The following is a 21343-nucleotide window of genomic DNA, read 5'->3' as shown; positions in this document are numbered from 1 at the left end:
GTCAACCCAGACACCTTGCCTGAGTTTAAAATGAGAGAATAAGGTTTTCTTTCAGTCATCATGTGTGGTGCTCATCTTATTAAACTCTCTCTCACCAGTAGCTGATAAACTCCTGAAAATTCTTTTTCTGCAGAATGCCTTCATCTCATAGAAACTGACTGCAGAATTATGGAGGTTATTTATTGGCATTTGGGGCAAAGTACTCTACAGCCTCTAGTGTATTCAAAATATTGAAATTAGAGAGCATTTCCTGATATATTTCAAAGAAAGCACAATAGATTCATCTGGTTCCATGATTTGTTTATTTTTCCACCACTTCCCAACTTAACGTTTTTCTGTATTTAGTTAAAATTTAATTATTAAAAACAAAACTACCCTACCACAAATTTGGGGAGAGAAGGTATAATAAAATTTGTCCCATTTTCTGATTCAAATGTGGGCCCCTCCATCCATGGTATTTCCAACAAAATATTTTGTACATAGAGTTGAGAGGAATGAAGAAACTTGAAATGTTATAGGCAGGGAGCTAGGGCAACTTGGACCAAGCTCATAGAAGAAAATAGACTAAGAAATGAGAAAGCCCCAACTAGAAAAGCACACACTATGAAAAAAAAATTACAGAGAAATCAAAACATGATTTTGTAGCATTTGAAATGGTCCAACAGTAAATTGGCTCCTGCAACGTTTAGGAGATGTATTTGACAATGAAAAAATAAGCTCAACTGTACTTTTTCCATCAAATTGAATCAGCTTCCCAATTTTTAAAAGTAAGAAGATCTCTCTCAGTCATAGGTGATCAGGCTAGAAGATAGTATTGGGTTTGTGTGGCAAGATTTTGGTAGCAGGAGGGCTCCAGGGGTGGCTTCTGTGAGAAGCTGCTAGAAGCTTCCCCCATGTCCGATAGAGCCAATGCCAGCCGGCTCCAAGATGGACCCGCCGCTGGCCAAGGCTGAGCTAATCAGTAACGGTGGTAGCACCTCTGGAATAACATATTTAAGAGGGAAAAAAACAACTGCACAATGGCAGCCGGAGAAGAGAGGAGTGAGAATATGTGAGAGAAACAACTCTGCAGACACCAAGGTCAGTGAAGAAGGAGGGGGAGGAGGTGCTCCAGGCACTGGAGCAGAGATTCCCCTGCAGCCCGTGGTGAAGACCATGGTGAGGCAGGCTGTCCCCCTGCAGCCCATGGAGGTTAATGGTGGAGCAGATATCCACCTGTAGCCTGTGGAGCACCCCACGCCGGAGCAGGTGGATGTGCAAAGGAGGCTGTGATCCTGTGGGAAGCCCACCCTGGAGTAGGCTGCTGGCAGGACCTGTGGATCCACGGAGAGAGGAGCCCAAGCTGGACAGGTTTGCTGGCAGGACTCGTGACCCCGCGGGGGACCCACGCTGGAGCAGTCTGTTCGTGAAGGACTGCATCCGTAGAAAGGACCCATGCTGGAGCAGTTTGTGAAGAACTGTAGCCTGTGTGTAGGACCCATGTTGGAGAAGTTTGTGGCGAACTGTCTGCTGAGGGACCCCATGTTGGAGCAGGGGAAGAGTGTGAGGAGGAAGGAGTGGCAGAAACAACGTGTGATGAACTGACTGCAACCCCCATTCCCCATTCCCCAGTGCTGCTCGGGGGGAGGAGGTAGAGGAAATTGGGAGTGAAGTTGAGCCCAGGAAAAAGGGAGGGGTGGGGGGAAGGTGTTTTTAAGATTTGGTTTTATTTCTCATTATCCTATTCTTATTTTGCTTGGTATTAAGTCAGGTCTGTTTTGCCTGTGACAGTAATGGTGAGTGATCTCCCTGTCCTTATCTCGACTCATGAGCCCTTTGTTATATTTTCTCTCCCCTGTCCACCTGAGGAAGAGGAGTGATAGAGTGGCTCTGGTGGGCACCTGACGTCCAGCCAGGGTCAACCCACCATAAAGACGCACGTTTGTATACTGGTGCAAAGAAGAAATGTAAATTAAAGGAATAAAATATTAAGGAAATTAACTGCAAAGCCACATGGAAAGACTACAAATAATGATAAATAGCTGAGCACAGAAAAACAAAAAAGCATGATAATAAACAAAATTAAACATTCACTCGAACACCTCAGACAACATACAACCATTGCCAGACAATAGTCTTATGATATTATTAGACAAATTTTATTGGTGTATCCAAACTCCAAAAGAGGTTCATGATGAATGAACAAGCTGATAGCAATAGCAACAGTGGAACCCAGAAACTGCAACTCCACTGTGCTTGTCTTTTAGTTCAGAATTCCAGAAAGGAAAGTACCAGAAAGACTCTGAAGAATCTATAGCAGCAATTTGGAAAAAAAAAAAAAAAAAAAAGAAAAAAAGAGAAAGTTTAAACAAAAATCAAGCAAAGAGAAAATAACAACTAATAGGATTTGATATGCAAGCATACATGTTATATGTAATCACAGTAGACCATACATATAGAGGACTTGCACTTCAATTCCTTTTTTCCCTGAGCAGTTCTAATACACTAAAACATGGCCTTTCATTGTATGTGAAAAATAAGGCTACTTTATGGACTTTCAAATCGGACTCTCAGAGGCCAGCTATTTTTGAACCTGCCTTCTTCACATTATTAAGTTGTAATAATGTTTTGATCTACATTTTTCACTGGATAAGTGCCTTAAAAAATTATAGCCTCCCTATGATTTTAAGTTGCTTTTTCTGTTTATATACCCTCATCTGTCACATACAAATACATTCATGTGCTAAATTGTTTATTTATTAGTGATTTCATTTATATGTCAGTTCATGCTTTACTACAGAAATGTTCAATGTCAAAGCCGCACAGGTCTTTAACTGAATTCTGAAGAACCATTTCCAAACTGAAAATGACAAAAACCTAAGAGTTAACCAACACAGGTTTTGTTGGTGAGCGTACTGAAGCCAGTATAATACTGTTCTTTGATTAAGAAATTGATCCAACACATTCTGGAGCTAAGTGTAGGATTTTAAACTAAAACATTTCCCACTGTGTATTTCAGAATTGCTTGTTTTTAAACTTACAGGCATACATAGGTGATACAAACTGCCTGCGATGAAATCAATGCAGAATATGACTTCAGTACTGTATTGATGTATGATAACAACGCCTTTATTAGTACTAGTAATACTAGTATTTGATCTTTTCTCTTTGTTTTTCTTTGGTGTAAAATCTAGGGGATATTTTGTTAGTAAAGACATTTTCCCAACTTAGATGTTACCGTCAGAGTTATTCCTGTGGGACACACTTAGCTACTACCAGCCAAGTAGAATAGGAATCCCTGATTAATTCCTGAAAACAAATCTACAACGTTTCTTGTCTGACCAGTGCAATTGCTACTGGTCAGACCAGGAAAAAAAAAAGCTTAAAATTCTAACAACATGAGCTTAAAGTACCCAGCTCTTTTTAATCAGTAGCAATTGTTGCATTATCTACCAACTCCATATGGTTATACAGTATATATTACATCTACTGAGTTGCATACAGTTCTAAAATATCTCCCTTATAAGCCTTTTTACTTTATTTTCACAACCCACAATATTCATTCTTAATTAATTAATATTCATTCTCATTTTTTCAATTTTCGTCTCAGCACGCAAACACTTTTTAGCACTATAACTTTTGCCAGTTCTGAGATGTAAAAAGACAAAGGTCTTTTTTCATTTAAAAGGTCGTATTTAATTAAACACTTAAAAGAGCTGTGGTAATACACAGACCCTGTCAACGCACTATTAATAAGGTCTTTACACGCCAAAAAGCTCTGACACTGGTTGATCCTGGAATTGACACATATTGATCAATGGCCCCAAGTAATGCCATATGACCAAGTCAATGCCTAAAATTATTCTTGTAATTACCATGTTAATTTACACAGTCTGTTATTATTGTTTGTAGTATAATAAAACTTAATGGCCCCAAGACAGACCAAAGTCTGATGCTAGCACTGTAGCTATGTGTTGCTAGATTTCAGTCTTGCACTGGTGCAGATCTCATGGCAGAAGACATGGCTCACATTAGTTATGGACAATTTTAAGCTTCACTGTGCTTTGTACAATAGTAATAATGTTGTGCTGGGTCTGGCTGGGATGGAGTTAATTGTCTTCTAGCAACTCCTATGGTACAGTGTTTTGGATTTGTTACTAAAACAGTGTCGATGACACACTAGCTATTGCTCAGCAGTGCTTGCACAGCATCAAGGCCTTCTCTGTTTCCCACCCTGCCCCCTCAGTGAGTAGGCTGGGGTGCACAAGAAGTAGGGAGGGGACACACCTGGGACGGATGACCTGAATTGAACAAAGGGACATTTCGCACCATATAATGTCTTGCTCAACAATAAAAACTGAGGGGAATGGGGGATTGGTCTGGCAGCTAGCTGTTGCTCAGAGACTGGCTGGGCATTGGTCTACATCCCTTGGCATTTTTTCCCCTCTTTTCGTCACTTACTAAACTGTCCTTACCTCAATGCATGAGCCCTCTTGCTTTTGCTCTTCCTATTCTCTCCCCAGCCTCACTGGGGCCAGGGAGTGACCAAGCAACTGTGTGGCGTTTAGCTCCTGACTAGGGTCAACCAACCACAAATGTATAGAACAGTGTAATATACAGAACAATTCTGTACATAGTATTTTGTGTGTAGTTCAATATGAAAGTGTCTTTAGATACAAGTAATGTGTTCTTAGAAACTCACTTGTTTTGTAGATTGGGATGGTGTAAGAATAGGTGTGACCCAGAGCATTACACCAAAAATGAAACCGAAAATCTTTTCTGAAACAAGGTTAGTTTCCTAAAGAAACAAAAGTATTGTGAAGATGTTGCAGCTGTCTGTGGAAAACAAGATCTTAATTTCACAGAACTGAATGCTGAGTTTAAAGAACTTCTCAACTTCTGTGGTAGAACAATTATTGCTGGCCTAAAGTTAAGGCAGATCCTAGCACTCTAAAAGGTTGAGAGAGCATTACTACCCCAAATAGCTCACAATCAACAGGACAAACCAGAAGGAATGGACAAAGTGACACAAAGAGATGATGCCATGCACTATTTCAGCAGGATTATTTGGTCCTTATTGCATCTCTAAAAATGACTTTCAAAATAGTTTCAGTAATAATGTTTAAACTGATCTCACAGCATGATTGCTCTATGTCAGAGAAAAGAAAAACACTTCTACAGCAATTTCATTTTTTATATATATTAAGTTACAGAATCACTACGGTTGCAAAAGACCTGTAAGATCATCAAGTCCAACCATCAACCCAACGCCACCATGCCCACTAAACCATGTCCCACAATGCCACATCCACACGTTCCTTGAACACCTCCAGGGATGGTGACTCCACCACTTCCCTGGGCAGCCTGTTCCAATGCTTCACCACTCTCTCCGAAAAGAAATTTTTCCTAATATCCAGCCTAAACCTCCCCTGGCACAACTTGAGGCCATTTCCTCTTGTCCTGTCACTCATCACTTGGGAGAAGAGACCAACACCCACCTCTCTGCAACCCCCTTCCAGGTAGTTGTAGAGAGTGATGAGGTCTCCCCTCAGCCTCCTCTTCTTCAGACTGAACAAACCCAGTTCCCTCAGCCACTCCTCATAAGACTTGTGTTCCAGACCCCTCACCAGCTTCGTCGCCCTTCTCTGGACACGCTCCAGCACCTCAATGTCCTTCTTGTAGTGAGGGGCCCAAAACTGAACACAGGATTCGAGGTGTGGCCTCACCAGCGCTGAGTACAGGGGCACGATCACCTCCCTGCTCCTGCTGGCCACACTATTTCTGATACAGGCCAGGATGCCGTTGGCCTTCTTGGCCACCTGGGCACACTGCTGGCTCGTATTCAGCCGGCTGTTGACCAACACACACAGGTCCTTTTCTGCAGGGCAGCTTTCCAGCCACTCGTCCCCAAGCCTGTAGCATTGCATGGGGTTGTTGTGACCCAAGTGCAGGACCCGGCACTTGGCCTTGTTGAACCTCATACAATTGGTCTCGGCCCATTGATCCAGCCTGTCCAGATCCCTCTGCAGAGCCTTCCGACCCTCGAGCACATCAGCACTCCCACCCAACTTGGTGTCATCTGCAAACTTGCTGAGGGAGCACTCAATCCCCTCATCCGGATCATCGATAAAGATATTAAACAAGACCGGCCCCAAAACTGAGCCCTGGGGGACTCTGCTTGTGACCGGCTGCTAACTGGCTTTGACTCCATTCACCACGACTCTCTGGGCTCGGCCGTCCAGCCAGTTTTTTACCCAGTGAAAAGTGCACCTGTCTGAGCCACGATTTGCCAGTTTCTCCAGGATAATACTATGAGAGACAGTGTCAAAGGCTTTGCTGAAGTCCAGGTAGACAACGTCAACAGCCTTTCCCCCATACACCAGGTGGGTCATCTGGTCATAGAAGGAGATGAGGTTGGTCAAGCAGGACCTGCCTTTCATGAACCTGTGCTGGCTGGGCCTGATCCCTCGGTTGTCCTGCACGTGCCCTGTGAGCGCCCTCAAGATGAACCTCTCCATAATCTTCCCCGGCACCGAGGTCAGACTGACAGGCCTGTAGTTCCCCAGATCCTCCTTCCAGCCCTTCTTGTAGATGGGCATCACATTGGCAAGCTTCCAGTCATCCGGGACCTCCCCTGTTAACCAGGACTGCTGATAAATGATGGAGAGCGGCTTGGCAAGCTCCTCTGCCAGCTCCCTCAGCACCCTTGGGTGGATGCCATCAGGCCCCATAGACTTGTGAGTGTCCAGGTGGCATAGCAGGTCGTTAACTGCTTCCTCCTGGATCACGGGGAGTTTATTTTGCTCTCCATATAGTTACCTTAGCTAGCTCCTTCACTTGAACAAATACACGTTCTAGGCATAATTTTTTTTTATCAGAAAAGGGACAAGAGTGTAGACAAGAAATAAAAACAAGCCAGGCCACTGAAACAGATTTGTCTGGCCAAGGGCTATAACATGTAGCGTTCTGACCCATGAAAATGAGTCAGCCTCAGGAGGTTAAATTAATTCTTATGATCCCCAGAGATCACATGTGATTTCAGAAACTCCAGCAGATGCCCTGAAAGTAGAGTATAAAGGTGCAGAGGAGACATAGACCCGTCTTACCTTCTTCCACCAACTTCAGTATTCAGTACCAACCAAGAATGCTATTGACAAATATTAAAGTAGTAGCGACATTAATTTACCAATGTCACACAGGTCACATTTATAATGTGGTATGTTGGTTTTATTTACCTGTCTTCAGTCAGTTTCTGCTTTAGTTCTAAAATTTATGAACATATATGGAACATATATGTTCAAGCTATGTGGCTTAGGTCTTGGATTTATTTGTACATATTTGGAGAAATTAAGATAGGCTTTTATTATCTCTTTCATTAAGAATAAAGTAAACAAACAAGCTGTAGAATGCATTAAAACCCAAACAAAACAAAAAGATACGCTCAAGGGAATATCAGAGTGACAATATTCTCTAAAAGCTAGCAGAGGTGAAGAGCTTCAAAGGCTAATTCAATAAAAAGCTGAAAGGAAGAAATACATCCAGTAAAGCTAGGTATCAGATTGATACATATGATTTAAAATAAACAGTCTTATGTTGATTTGCACTGAGAATAGTACTCACAACTTCACAGAGATCAGTGGAAGATGAAAGAACACAGTGCCTGGAAGAAATGCCTTACCTGATGATCTGTAAGAATTCCATTTTACATAAAGATTGAGAAATTGCAGTATGTACATACAAAATAATGTGGTACTGCAGTTGCATCTACAACCTGATTTTCCACATCCATTAACAGAAGCAAATCTGAACACACATGAGCATAACTAAGGACCTAACAGACAAGATCTGAAAAATTAATTGAAGTAATTTAAAATATCACCAGCCTCTTCTACCCTTGTGCAAAAACTGTGGGTTAAGTTTTAGATTTTGGTAGCTACAGTCCACTGCACCTCAAATGCTGTGTTTCGTTTTGGGCCCTTCACTTCAGGAAGGACATTGGTATGCTGGAGCATGTCCAGAGAAGGGCGACAAAGCTGGTGAGGGGTCTGGAGCACAAGTCTTATGGAGAGCAGTTGGGAGAGCTGGGGTTGTTTAGCCTGGAGAGGAAGAGGCTCTGGGAGACCTTACTGCTGCCTACAACTACCTGAAAGGAGATTATAGAGAGGTGGGTGCTGGTCTCTTCTCCCATGTGACAAGTGGTGGAACAGGGGGAGATGGCCTTGGCTTGCGCCAGGGGAGGTTTGGATTGGATATTGGGATAAGCTTCTTTGTGGAAAGGGCTGTCAGACATTACAGCAGGCTGCCCAGGGAGGTAGTTAAGTCACCTTTCCTGGAGGTGTTTAAAAGATGTGTGGATGAGGCGCTTAGGGACATGGTTTAGTGGTGGACCTGGCAGGGTTAGGTTTACAGTTGGACTTGATGATCTTAAAGGTCTTTTCCCACCTAAACAATTCTATGATTCTATCTCCAGCTGCAGTCCAACATCCTAGCCCAACCCTGCCTTCTTCATGGCTCTAAGCTATGGATGACAGACTTTGAACTAGAAAAGGTGAATTCAGTAATATCCCAAACCCAATTCTAGTAAGAACATCTGGAAAAGTGTAGACAGATTTGCACAGTATTATTTTTCAGCTACTAAAGCTAAACCCACCACGGCTTTTCTTAAAAAGCCCTTGAGTCACACAGTTTAAAAGGGGCCTCAGGATTTCAGTATTTGAACAAAAAACTCAGCTTCCTGGCATTTAGAACCACAGACCCAACAACCAGTTAAAATGCAATAAGGAAGAAGAATATTAAGGTACAATGGTAGAAATGAGAAACTGTTGCATAAAATTTGTTAACCTGATTCCTGTCACAGGTAAGATTTGAATTTGTATAACTATGCTCGCTTAAGTTGTGTTATTCCTGCTTGCCATTAGGAAAACAGAGGTGAGAAAGTCTCACTTGGCTGGCAACTGTTTAATAACTAACGTTTCTCCACATTTCTCCAAAATACCTTTGCTACCAATCTCATCCTACATCCTCTACCAAAATACCATTGCTTCTTGATTCAAAACCATTGAAAACAAATTATTTCTGTATAACCATTTATTTTCAAGTACAAAATTGAGAATCTTCTTTTGACTATATTTTCTTAACCAGCTCCAGCTGCAGAAAACCATAGGGAAGAATATTAAAAATATTTCAACCTATATTTGACATTTATAAGAAAAGGAAATTGAATACGTTGTGCTATGTCCTAAAAGATTGTTCAGTTTATTTACAAATTAATAGAAAAGTGCCTTAAGTCACAGCAGGTTTTTAATTTTAGATTGTTTTCAAAACAAGCCATATTTAAACAAATATATTCTGGCCAATGACAATTTCTGTAGAGAAGTACACAATATATATTTAAGACTATACTTACATGTTCAAAAATTCCCTTTGTGACTCAAAATTAGAGTTCTTTGTATTACTGGTCAGCTTTTTCTCTTTTACTTTTCTAATCCTCTCTTGAGAACTGTTTAGCTATCACACTTTCATTTATGCCTGAAATCTTGTCTTAAAAATCTGTTTCTTTTCATAGCATTCTTTGTAACATGGTTTTAGGTAGAATGAAGCCCCTCTTATTGCATCAGCTGGGCACCTCATTTATAGGGCATGCAGCAGATACTTACTGATATGAGGGACATGTAGTCATGTATAATATTAGAGCTTTACCGTTATCTAACCTCCCCTGTACGTTAAGCTTCAAAACTGTCAAAAACTTAAGTTGTAGACCTAAATGTTTTCAGATGGATGCTTTTTTTTTTAAGTATCAGCAAACACTCCATTGTTTTCATTGTACTGTTGCTAAATTTTCAACACAATTACCATGTTTTGTGACCTGTAACAGGGAAAAAAATAAGTTTTCTTTATAGCAGAGAATGAGTTGAAATAACGTGTAATCAGTGTGGGATGACAGGCAGAATATTTGTGCCAAAATATATTAGTTTCTAAAATTATATTTATGTGAAATGGGCAATAATAATAATTTGAACTCCTATTTACTTCAGCGTTTAAGTCCTACCTCATTTACATTAATTTTTTCCCTGCTGTAAATTCTTTGGTTTCAACAGAATTACCTCTGATTTACACAGGTGCTAGCAAAACTAGCATCATTCCTTTAAAACTCATATATTAGTTTATTTACAGAGAAAAAAAAAAGGCACTGACAGAGATGCCTGGGATCTCAGAGAGGTTATTATCTGAACAGTTAGGGCAGATAAAGTCAGCACAGTTATACTGGACATGGCAAACAAATATTTAGGGCAGACCAAGAAATACTGAGGTGAAGCAACACTCCAAAGTTCACATAGCAGGTCAGTGACCAAGATGTGAAGAGCACCAAGATTTCCTGATACTCAGTTCAGTGTCTGAGCTTATGCTATCTTTCTGCAGAAACACATGCAAAGCATAAAAACTATAAACCAGATGCCCTGTGTAAGACCACTGCACTGCTGAAACAAATGTGTTTGAAACCTAGTTTAAGAGGTCATCTCTGTCATTTCTTATACTCATAAAAAAAAAATTAAAGTTTTTCGATTGTGTTTTCTTAAAATTTTGTCACTTGTTTTTTATGATTCCAACCTCCTAGAGCTCTTCCCACCTCTCTGTAGCTTCTTCATCATGTCCGTTGGGGAATCCCCTCAATTCCCACCTTTCTAAATTACTGTGGTCTTCACAAGTCTCTGTACACGGGTGCTTTCTGTTCTCTCTGCTTCAGCTTGCTTTCTTAGTAATCTGATCAACACACATTGAACAATTATTTGTACACGAACATTAAAATCAATTATTACTGGAGACCCTTCTCCTCCTTTCCAAGTTTTGCTACTTTTCCTGTCACGTTGCCAAAAAGTTTTCCAACCACTTCAAGCCTAGAGCCTTTACTATACACCTTGTACTCATGCGTCCATCCCCCAAGTCTTCCAGTTAGCCCTTTTTCCAGTCAACATTGTTTCTATCTTTTAGACCTCGAACTGGCCACTATCTTTAAACTAGGCATCTTTCTAACTGTCTCCAGATTATGCACAGGGCTGAGTATAAGCTTTAAAAAGCAATCTCTCCAAGCCATTTAAAGGAATCACAGGTGGATCTATACGCTTCCAGGGAGTACACTGCAGAGTCTCCAAGATTCTCCCAGCTGAGCCTGTTGCAGTTTCATTCTCTGAAAAACTTAGAATAATATTTTTTTTCCCTGAGGCAGAGAAAGGAAGCTATTTGCAAGTTGGTGAAAGCAGTTTCCTGTTCAGCTCTAGTTTGTTGGATCTGTTCACACAATATCTACTATTAGAGAGTCACGGTCTATAAGCATGGTTCCCAGGCACTGTAAGAAAAATGAAAGTAGCACTAATATCAAGAAAATCACCTGTGCGAGTCACCATGCATCTAAACTTTGCATGAGACATACATGCGCAGCTACAGAAACCTGACATACCTTGCAATTTGGTTACATAGGTTGAATCATTTAAATCAATTCCTCTAAACTCTTAATGCAGAGGGAGATACAAAAAAATAATTCAACATATTTTAAACTACATCTGTTATCATCTTTACCTATCATAGTCAAAAACAAAAGTGAAGTGCCAGCCTTCTAAGCCTATAAAGCAAAGAGAAAGGAGAGTAAGGAAAAGCTTTTCAAAATCTGTCTATTTATTCTTCATTTTTAGTAATCAAGATTTTATACATTAAGACATCTACATTATATACTGTTCCTGGCATACTGTATGCATCACTAACCATATGCCTTCTGTAAACTGTAAGAGTTCAGCCATTCACTTCATTCATTAAAATTCACAGGGCCTATTATTCTGTTTACAGTCTAATAGATATTCACTGTCACTATTCAGGCCTCTGATTCAATTTGCCTAAATCCCAGATGCAGAGTAATCCTGATGGAGATTAGCTTAATTTATCACCGATTTCTTCTCAGAACCAAGAAAGGTTGGTATTTCATAATAAAAGCTGAATTTCTCCTTTTTTCCTAAAACAGCACGCATAGTGAAAAAGAAGCAATAAATGCCTGATTTTTTTTAATGGTGAGTTATTTTCAGTTACACAAATTTTGCTTTGCATATAGGACATCTTCTCTTAAAGATGTGTATTCTGCAGATAAGAATACTGATTCTCATCGGACTGGAACACATCCCTGTAACCAAATATTATGCTGATTCTGACTGAACACAGATTGGCAGACTCATCGTCTACTCCATACAATACAAAATAATCACTCTGGGTATACTTTTCCAGGTAAAGTGTTGACAGTTTGGAGTGTAATAAATGAAATACACTTATCTTTTGGCTTTTAAGTGTTCCCAGTGGGGAACATTTTCTAACAACTTGAAGTCATATTAAAAGTGTCCACTCTCAAATCAAAACTGACAGTGCTGATTTACATAAGTGATACTATCTGCTGTTATTTGCAAAATGTCCCAGTGACCTGCTGAAGAAACCTGTGTTTGGTCAATCAACACTTCCAAATTGGTACGGTTCATATACAATCGTGTAAATTTTTCAAAATAAATCAATTTTCATCTGCACAGCAAACGATAGTTCTATTTTAATAAAAAGTCCATTTTTGCCAATTATAAAATTTTACAATTAGCCTATTATGCTTAGCATTTTTAGATGAAGAAACAAATGATCATTCAAATGGCATCCTGCATCTGATCTGGGTACCCACATAAAAAGAATGTTCTGCACACCCTGGGCCTGGAAGAAGTTGGAGCAGTAGTACTGCCAAGAAAACTGAATCCACAGGGTTTGAGAACACATTCACCAATGGAAACATCCTATGAAGAATGTTTCTTACTGCCTCACCATAACTGGAGAATTCTGAGAGTCCCCTGCAAGGATTTATTTCTATCCAAAGAACTGACTTTGCAGCTGGAGGCACAGGCAGTAGCAGTGTACTTGTGCTGCTCTCTTGTTGGAAAGAATATTTGAGCATCCCAACCCAACTACTAATTATCTCTAATTTTTTTTTTCTTTTTCTTTTGAGATAAAGAGCAAATAGGACATCATCTGCACATGGCCATTCTGAGAAGAACATGTTTCCTGGCAATGCTCTCCCTTCCCCAACACAGAACAGTTCAAGAGAAAAAGACAACAATGGTAAATAACAGGAATTTGCCAAATGACAGGAATTTTTAACATGAAAGTGGTGAGTCATTAATTAGACTTATTCTTTGTAACAGGAAGAGGTTCCATGTGATATCTGCAACTAGCGCTGCCACTAAAGGGCACTCTCAGCGTCTCTAGCCTGCAACCATGTAAACCTGTACCTGCTCTGACCCTCGATGGTACAAAAAAGCTGGTGCTCTGGGTTTTCAAACGGTTAACTGCATTTTCAGGAGCTAGCTCACAACTGACCCAGCTCTCAGTTGACCCATATAATGTTTATTATGACATTTCATAAATGGAGGAGGGAGGAAGTTTCATAGGGGCAGAAATGAGCAGTGAGGGTCACTCAGAGGTGGAACTTTCTAGGACAAGTGTTAACTTATTTTAAACTGTATATTGAACTACAGCCCAAGATAGTGAGAAAATATGCCATGCCAAAACTGATGCCAGGATTCAAGGTAAACTGCAGAAAGGTAAGAGAGACTGACTTATATTGGGATATAAGGTAAGCTGACTGAATGGCAAATGACTAGCACAGCATCACTTGGCCAAGCAGAGCTGGAACAAGGCCTCTGACACATGTGGCTGCATGTAGCTGTATGTCAAACAGAGCAAGGGGGAAATGCACCTAGCTTAAGGTCTGTTCTGAGCAGCAGAAATGAGGGCAGATGTCTTAAGAGAGTGAGTGTTAGATCCCCAAGCAGATCCACTAGGCTTGCCAAGTAAACTGCCCATGGGTCCTGATTTTGGCAGTCAATTCTATCAGATGGTTATACTGGAGACCTATCAAGAACAATGCCAGAACAGACCAGATGTGAACTGTGCTTCACTCGGTATCCTCTGTGGAGGGCACACAAGTCCCAAATCACAGAGGCATTATGGAAGTGAGAAATGCACTCAGCTGACTTTAAAGCATTCAGCTGCCATCGCCTATTTATTACAGCCACAGTTGAATATAGGTGCCTTATCATAACTTCAAAACATCTTCCTCAAGGTCAGAAAAGTTCTGATATTTTCATGCTCAGGCAGATGTCATCACTGCAGATTAACTTATAAAAATGAGTTTTGCTGATGTACAAGTTGAATGGGATAGACAACACTACTGAGTCTTGAACTTACAAGGGTCCATAACAGCAATATACGGTCAAAGTCTAGGTAAGCTAAAAAAAAAAAAAAGTACAGTAATGCAGGAAAACAGAATTCCTACAGAATTAGGCAGGATTTTGGACAGTTTCAGAGCACACTAGTATGCGGTACCTTATTTTCGATAGGCATCCAGTCAAGTAGTCTAATAGCAGTTTTTTAACTTTATCCAATGGCCTTTTTCTGCATGTGTTGTCACGGATACTACAAACACAATAAAGAACATTTTGCTCTGGTTGCTGTGCTGCACATAACTGGCAAGATCCACCTGAGGATCCGATAGTGCAATACATACTATAGAAAATATTGACCAATGGTACACTATAGAAATTGGATGTATGGTTCAAAGAGAATTTATGGTGCTGATGGAAGATGGATGGCATGAAAACATGTAGCTTTATAAAAGGCATCTAAAATACCCTTAGAACCACCTGGTCCCTCTTACAGGTAGTTTGTGTTCTTCTGTAATAAAAATGTTTTATTTGGCCTAGCTTACATTTTACTTACAACCTTACTTTCACTATTATTTATCAGTCATCATAAATGCCATTGACAAATTTTATCAGGATTTGATATCTAATTCTGTGAAAATGTTTCATAATCAAGTTTAGCTCTGGTCTTTACAGAACTCTAGAAACACTTAGATTTCATTAATTACTTTTCAGATCAACTGCACAGGCAATTTTTAATCCATTTAACATATTATTGATGTTGCATAGCCTACATTCTTTATTTGAATGTCTCAGTGTTAGGTCAGACATCTTAAAAACCAGTATATTAAAATGAATAGTAACCTTTATCAACTGACTTGTACTGCCTTCCAGGAAAGAACTTAGATTTATTCAATGCAACTTATTTTCCACAAAGCCATTCTAAGAAGTATAACTATACTCCTATGCTTTAATACTTTAATAATTTACTATCATATCAGATTTTCATTATTTTAGCCAGAAATAAGGTCAGACTAACTAACCAAAAAATATCTATCCTGACTGCGTTTTCTGAACATCAGCTCAATGTTACCATTCTTTCAGACTACTTTAATACTCATGGCAGTATTATAGTATATATACACTGACTTTGAATACTTATTCAAAATGAGGATCAGCAAGAGTAAAGTTCCTTAGCCGGTCCTATAAAGTTGTAAGCTATAAAAGTTCTCAATTTAAAAACACTACTTTTTTCTAGAAATTGCTTAAAATCCTCCTTTGGCTACTAATAGACTGGGGATGTTTCATCATCTTCATCTTCATCAGCCTACCTCCTTCCAGATACAAACCAGAAATACTCATAACAAGACTTCTGTCTTCACATAGTTACAGAGCTGGTTTCTCTAATAACAGGTTGTAACCACCTGTAATAGCTATCTTATTACCCTGCCCCTTTACTATTATTCTTGGCCTTGCTACCCACAGATTTCATCTTGATATCTTTTGCCTCTTCTCCATCCTCCATACTTTATTTCTGCTCCATCTTTTCAGGTTATTATCTATAATCCATTTTTGACTTCCTTTATATTGCCTTTTTGTTGCTAAATATTGTGTTCTCTTTCCTATCAAACTGAAATGGATATTTATAAGAAGCTAGCCTCTAATTATGGAACTGTGGTTTTTTGTTTACTTAATAAACTGTTAGAGTGCACAATTTCTATTCATATTTTCTCCTAGCCTATATGTCCTTCATAACAGGTTTGGAGAAATGAGCTGCTCTGAACCAACCTACTTTAGATGTCCTGTTGGTTCCCACTGAACATAATTTAGGACATAACACCTGATCCCTATACTGCACTCCAACAAAAATAAGTCTAATAATGACTTACAACATTTTTAATCAGCAAGTTTTGTTTGTCATTATTTCTTCCACAAGTTTTAGAAACTATTACTAGATTTTACAATCTAGCAATTTTAGTTAGTTGCATAAGTGTTCCAAACTGGGCTCTCCATAGCAATGCAATGCTTTGTTGTACATTACAAATATGTGCTTATCCAGTAACTCATCATATCCTCTAATTTGATCCAGAGGTGTGTATCAGACTCCTACCAGAAACCTCTCCCCAGGTTTTGTAACTTAGTGTATTGATTCAAATGGATTCAAGATCCTGTGGTTCTGAGTTATCAGTAACTCTAAAGGCAAGTAACAGTGTCTGCTATAAACAGAAAGAGCCACACCCTCTTCTCTGAAGTTCCTCTGTTGTCCTGTTATTAGCTGTAGCTATTAATTAGCAACGCTGAAATGATTTAGTAGCTGTATGTTAAAAAAAGAACTATGTAATGTCACAAGAGACATGAAAAGGCTAGAAAATGTAACTGTATGCCATTGATTAATGAGAAGATGACACTTGCACTTAGAAAAACAAGTAAGGCTTGTGAAGTGGTCAGAATAGCAGACAAAGATGAGGGTCATACAAATATGTTAAAAAGGTTAAGCAGGAGACAGTTTAAACTTGATCTCTATACAGAGATCTATACAAACTTATTTGAGTTACTGAAACTTGAGCGAGAACCAAGGTAAGGGGAAAATTGACAGCCACCTGGACGGAGAGAGGAAAAATGAGACAGACCAGACTTCAAAGGAAGAGCTGGTACAGGAAGGACTACTGCTACTTCTTATTATGCCACCTCAATTTTCCTATGCAGGTTATAGCAACAGATACGTAAGAGGTATTTTAACAGGATTTACTACAGAATTCCACTGAAACGCCAAGGATTTTCAACTACATTTTTTACAGTGTTATACTGTGAATAAAATCTGATTTCAGAGAACTTTTTTTCTGTAAATATTTAGTACCTAAGTAAACAAAGCAGTCTACCGAGGAACTCCCTGTTCTTCAATATCTGACTTATAGATAGCATCTTTATTTTCAAAAAATCTTTCTGCAGAGGAACAGTAGTCAGCAAAAATGTTACTTCAGATACTCATGTATATTCTTTTATCAAGGGGAGAAACTACATATTTAGCTTTAATAGCTAAATATTACTATTTATAGAGAAACTATGTATTAATATTCTTTTCACATAGAGTACAACCATGTAAATACTAATGAATATTCATGGTAAGAGTAAGTATAAAATAGAAAGATTAACAGAGAAGCAGTCATCTTATTCAACAACGAATGAAGTATCGTAAGAGTTGCTAATAGGCGATTTTCCTCACTACAGCTACTTTTGAGAGCAGAAGATCTTTTACTTTCTCATTTTCTAATTTTTTACAAACTTTTCATTATGGAATTCTGTAAAGTATTGATAGTACAAACACTTGTTTATCTCCTTTGTCTATAATTGCTAATGCAGCTTATTCAATTAAGTAATTCCAAAATTCATAGAAGCCTGAATGGAACTGAATTGGATCTCTCTGTCATCAATGACACAGGAGTATTTAATTAAAAAAAATAGATAATACATTAGATTAATTCAGACTTTCCCATACTTAGCCAAAAATAAGCACACAGCTGCGGAGAAAACACTCCTTTCTTCCTCTTAGAGGAAGTATTCTGTAATAGAAGAAAGCGCATTTCCCCCCATGAAAAGTAAGTTTGTTCAAGAATAGGCAAGATACTTCTGAATAACAGGGCACAGTGATCAGTTTTATACCACTTCCCCAAGGGTTATGAAACAAGGCAAACAGAAGACAGCCTTTACTTTAATCACAAAGGTAAAAAATAAAATAACTCATTTTTTAAAGAGCAGGCACATTTTTCTCATGGAAGTCAATCCTCATTTTCACCTTAGGTATTTTAGCTTATAAATTCTTTCAATTTAGGATTTTAAAGCACATTCAAAATTGTTCAGTCTTTTTTTCATAATGAAGTTGATGTGAATTCTGCAAGAAACGGAACATGGGATAGTTGTAAAGTGACTTGTTATCTGATGATGACAGAAATAAGCTAAAATGCACAAGTACTTAAGTTACTAAATTTCAATCCACAGTGGAAAGTTATTAATGAAAAGATAACTATATATGTCTTCTTTTTACAGTGCATCAAAATACCACTGCTCTTTACTTCGGATGCTATCAGACTTGCTCAAAGATATCTGAAAGCAGCCCACCTCTACAGAAATCCAAGAACAGTAGAGAAGTGAATCTCATGGGTTAGTAAGATATAACCTTGTCTGAAAGTAGGAATATAGTAGATATATGCTAAATTAAAGCTAGATATATACTGAATAGGCATTATAATTCTTAGTTATGTAGTGGGTATTTCAGAAAAAATGAATAATATTTATATTTCAAATGTTAAGTTACAAAACACATATTAGTTCATTCTGCAGAACTTCACACCGAAGTTGTATAATGAAGCAATCTGTATAACACCACAGACACAGTATTATTGCATGAGGCACTGTAGCAGATTGTTAAGTATTTAACCAAAATAAGAGAAGAATATTCTACATACTGCTTTTAAAACTGCTTTCAATTTTGCAATAGAGGCTTCCTTATGTAATATTTCTGCAATAAAAAGCAATGCATGTAGAAAATGGGGTAATTCACACTAATCAACAGATATGAATTATTTTCTTACATGTGTTGTTTTCTTACATCTTTTTCTGCAGAGTAATTTGCTATATGACTAAGAATTTTTCTTGGGAACAAGTACACTGGCAGCCATATACAAAAAGATGGCCAATAGAAATTATGGAAGTCTAGGGAAGTCTAGGAGAGAGACCTAGAGCCATTGACTCTTTCTTCTTGTTTAGACCAGTTCAGAGGTGACACCAGGCCAGTGAAGGCACTTCAAAGACTGTTCCAGAACCAGGAATGTGCCAAAGATTAGCCTCATTTAATCTTCTGTGTTTTGCTTTCACTTAAGAATATTTATTTAGGTGAACACTCAAAAGAAAATCAAAACTCTAACCTTCACAAATGTAATGAACTCTTCTACTTTGTCATTAGTGAGCAGCAGCTTCTTCTGTACGGTTTCCAAAGCCTGCCCACTCTGTTTAGCCAAGCCATGTAGTTGTCGAGATGCAGTAGTCTCAAGTTCAGTCATGGCACATTCTGTCTCAATCATTTTGCTCTCTAGATTGGTAAGCTTGAGATGCTGAAAGACATCCACAGAGAAACAGCAGTGATATAATAAAAACTGATAAGCAAGTATGGTAGACCACAAATGAACAAATAAGCCAATCTCCCACACAATGGTTAACATCACAGAACATTCTACTTGCAACACTAAAATGTAATTTCACAGGAAAAAGTAATTCCATTTTCAGTCATTACATCCATGTTTCAGCATCTAAATTTCAGTAATGTGACTGAATTGAATCAGAGAAATGCATTAGTATTATTCTGCTCTGTTTTCCCTTTCTGTATTTAAAAAGTCTAAGCTTGCAACTTTTCATTTGAAAGTGAGGTATGAAAAGGTTCCACAGTGGAGCCATCACAACTTTAATATACCTTTTTCTCCAACTCATCTTTAGCCTTGTGATACATCTGCTCATACTGAGACTTCTCTTTTGTAGCTACATTAAGTCTTTGCTTCAGTGAGTCAATGGAGGTTTTTTTGTTCGAACAGTCTTCAGCCAGTGCCTTTACCTGAAATAATGAAAGGCCAGTGCAATTGACTATTAAGATACAAAACTTAAAAATGAAAATGAAATTAAAACTAAGCTTACCTATATTGTATAAACACACCTGTATTATATAAATAATTTGATTAAAGTGCCCTTTTCTGAAATTACAGTCTTTAATAAATCTCTACTGCTGATCCAGTAGAGATCTGTTTGCACACAATGTTGTTACATAAAGTCTTGACTTGTATTAAGTGTAAAGAAAAGCTCTTCATTTGCAGAGCTGTTTGTTCATACACATTTTACTGCTACAGTGCATGCAAAAGAGAGCAAACCACAACTTCCACTCATTTCTTCTATCAGAAGTAAAAACATTAATTAAAACTCAGCTGAGAAAATGATACAAGTTAATAGTCTGTAAAGCCTCTTAGATAATTATCATTTTGCCATACAATGCAAACACTGATTTGGGGTAAAATGAAATAGACCAATGTCAAGTAACAGGGAATTTGTTTGATCTTCTGCTAAAGATAATGTAAAATTCATCAAGTTGATTTTCCACATGGAATAGTCAAATTAATGTATGGAATTCGAGTCTCTGGAATCTGAGAAATGCAGCACTTAAAATACCCAAAGAATAGCATTAAAGTACATTGTTCCATTCTAAATAATTCGTCTAAAAACAAAACCATGTATTTATCTCGTTATACTTGAGTTCCCTTGCTTACTTATGTTCTCACTCTCTGGCTGCGGATTTCTTAGTAATACCTTATCTTTGGCATGGAGGGTAAGACAGTAGCTCTCTCTAGAGCTGAAAGTGCCGTATGACTGCAAGGAGAGATAGTGCCTGTGGTATTCAGCAAGCACCCTCATTCTAGGAAAACAAAAGCAAATTGGTAAAGTTTATTTCTATTTTGGGGTCATATGCTGCATAACCTCACGGACAACCAAGTATCATAATCTTTTTCTGGAATTAAAGGCCAAAGTGCAATACATTGGTTGGATAATATAGAAAGATGCCAAAACGTATACAAGTCCCCCTAGCTTCTGTGAAATCATCCTAGAATTTTGCAGGAGAAAATAATTTTCCACAGAAATTAAGCTCTACCTACACAGACAGAATTACATTAAGCTAAGAACTGTGAATCATTCATAACATTGCAGTAGACAACAGATTTAACATACTAAAGCATTTAACTACTATAGCCAGGAGAGGTACATGGACTTCATTAGCATATGCCATGTAAAATCACCATTGTTTCAGCTCTACTGTATTTTATGAACTTACAGTGCATAAAACTAAATCTCACTACTTACAGCATATCCTTGCAACTCAGTGTTCTGAATACTTTAATATTTAATTACACATCTTATGAACATACATTAAATTATGCTGAATCCATCCACGCTATCACTATATACTGGTTTCATACAAATTATAGTGGAGGGAATTACACCCTTAAATTAACTGTATGTTATTTACTTAAAGCAATATATTGATTTAGTATGTATAGCATATTGAAATAACTTGTGTAAATCCACCAGCTTTTGCTTTTCCTAAAACTATCAATAGC

At 38.3% G+C, this 21343-nt stretch overlaps 1 protein-coding gene across 1 annotated transcript in view; it reads right to left on the bottom strand.

Annotated features, from left to right (window-relative positions):
* Nucleotides 1-21343, bottom strand: part of CNTLN (centlein) — a 204938-nt gene that overhangs the window by 9950 nt on the left and 173645 nt on the right. Inside the window, 2 exon segments of the mRNA XM_059834003.1 lie at nt 19115-19300; nt 19657-19794. Of these exon segments, the coding sequence (XP_059689986.1) occupies nt 19115-19300; nt 19657-19794 (324 nt within the window).

Source organism: Gavia stellata, chromosome Z (assembly GCF_030936135.1).
Source record: "Gavia stellata isolate bGavSte3 chromosome Z, bGavSte3.hap2, whole genome shotgun sequence".
Taxonomy (NCBI): Eukaryota; Metazoa; Chordata; class Aves; order Gaviiformes; family Gaviidae; genus Gavia; species Gavia stellata.
This window is presented reverse-complemented; position numbering and strand designations above follow the sequence as displayed.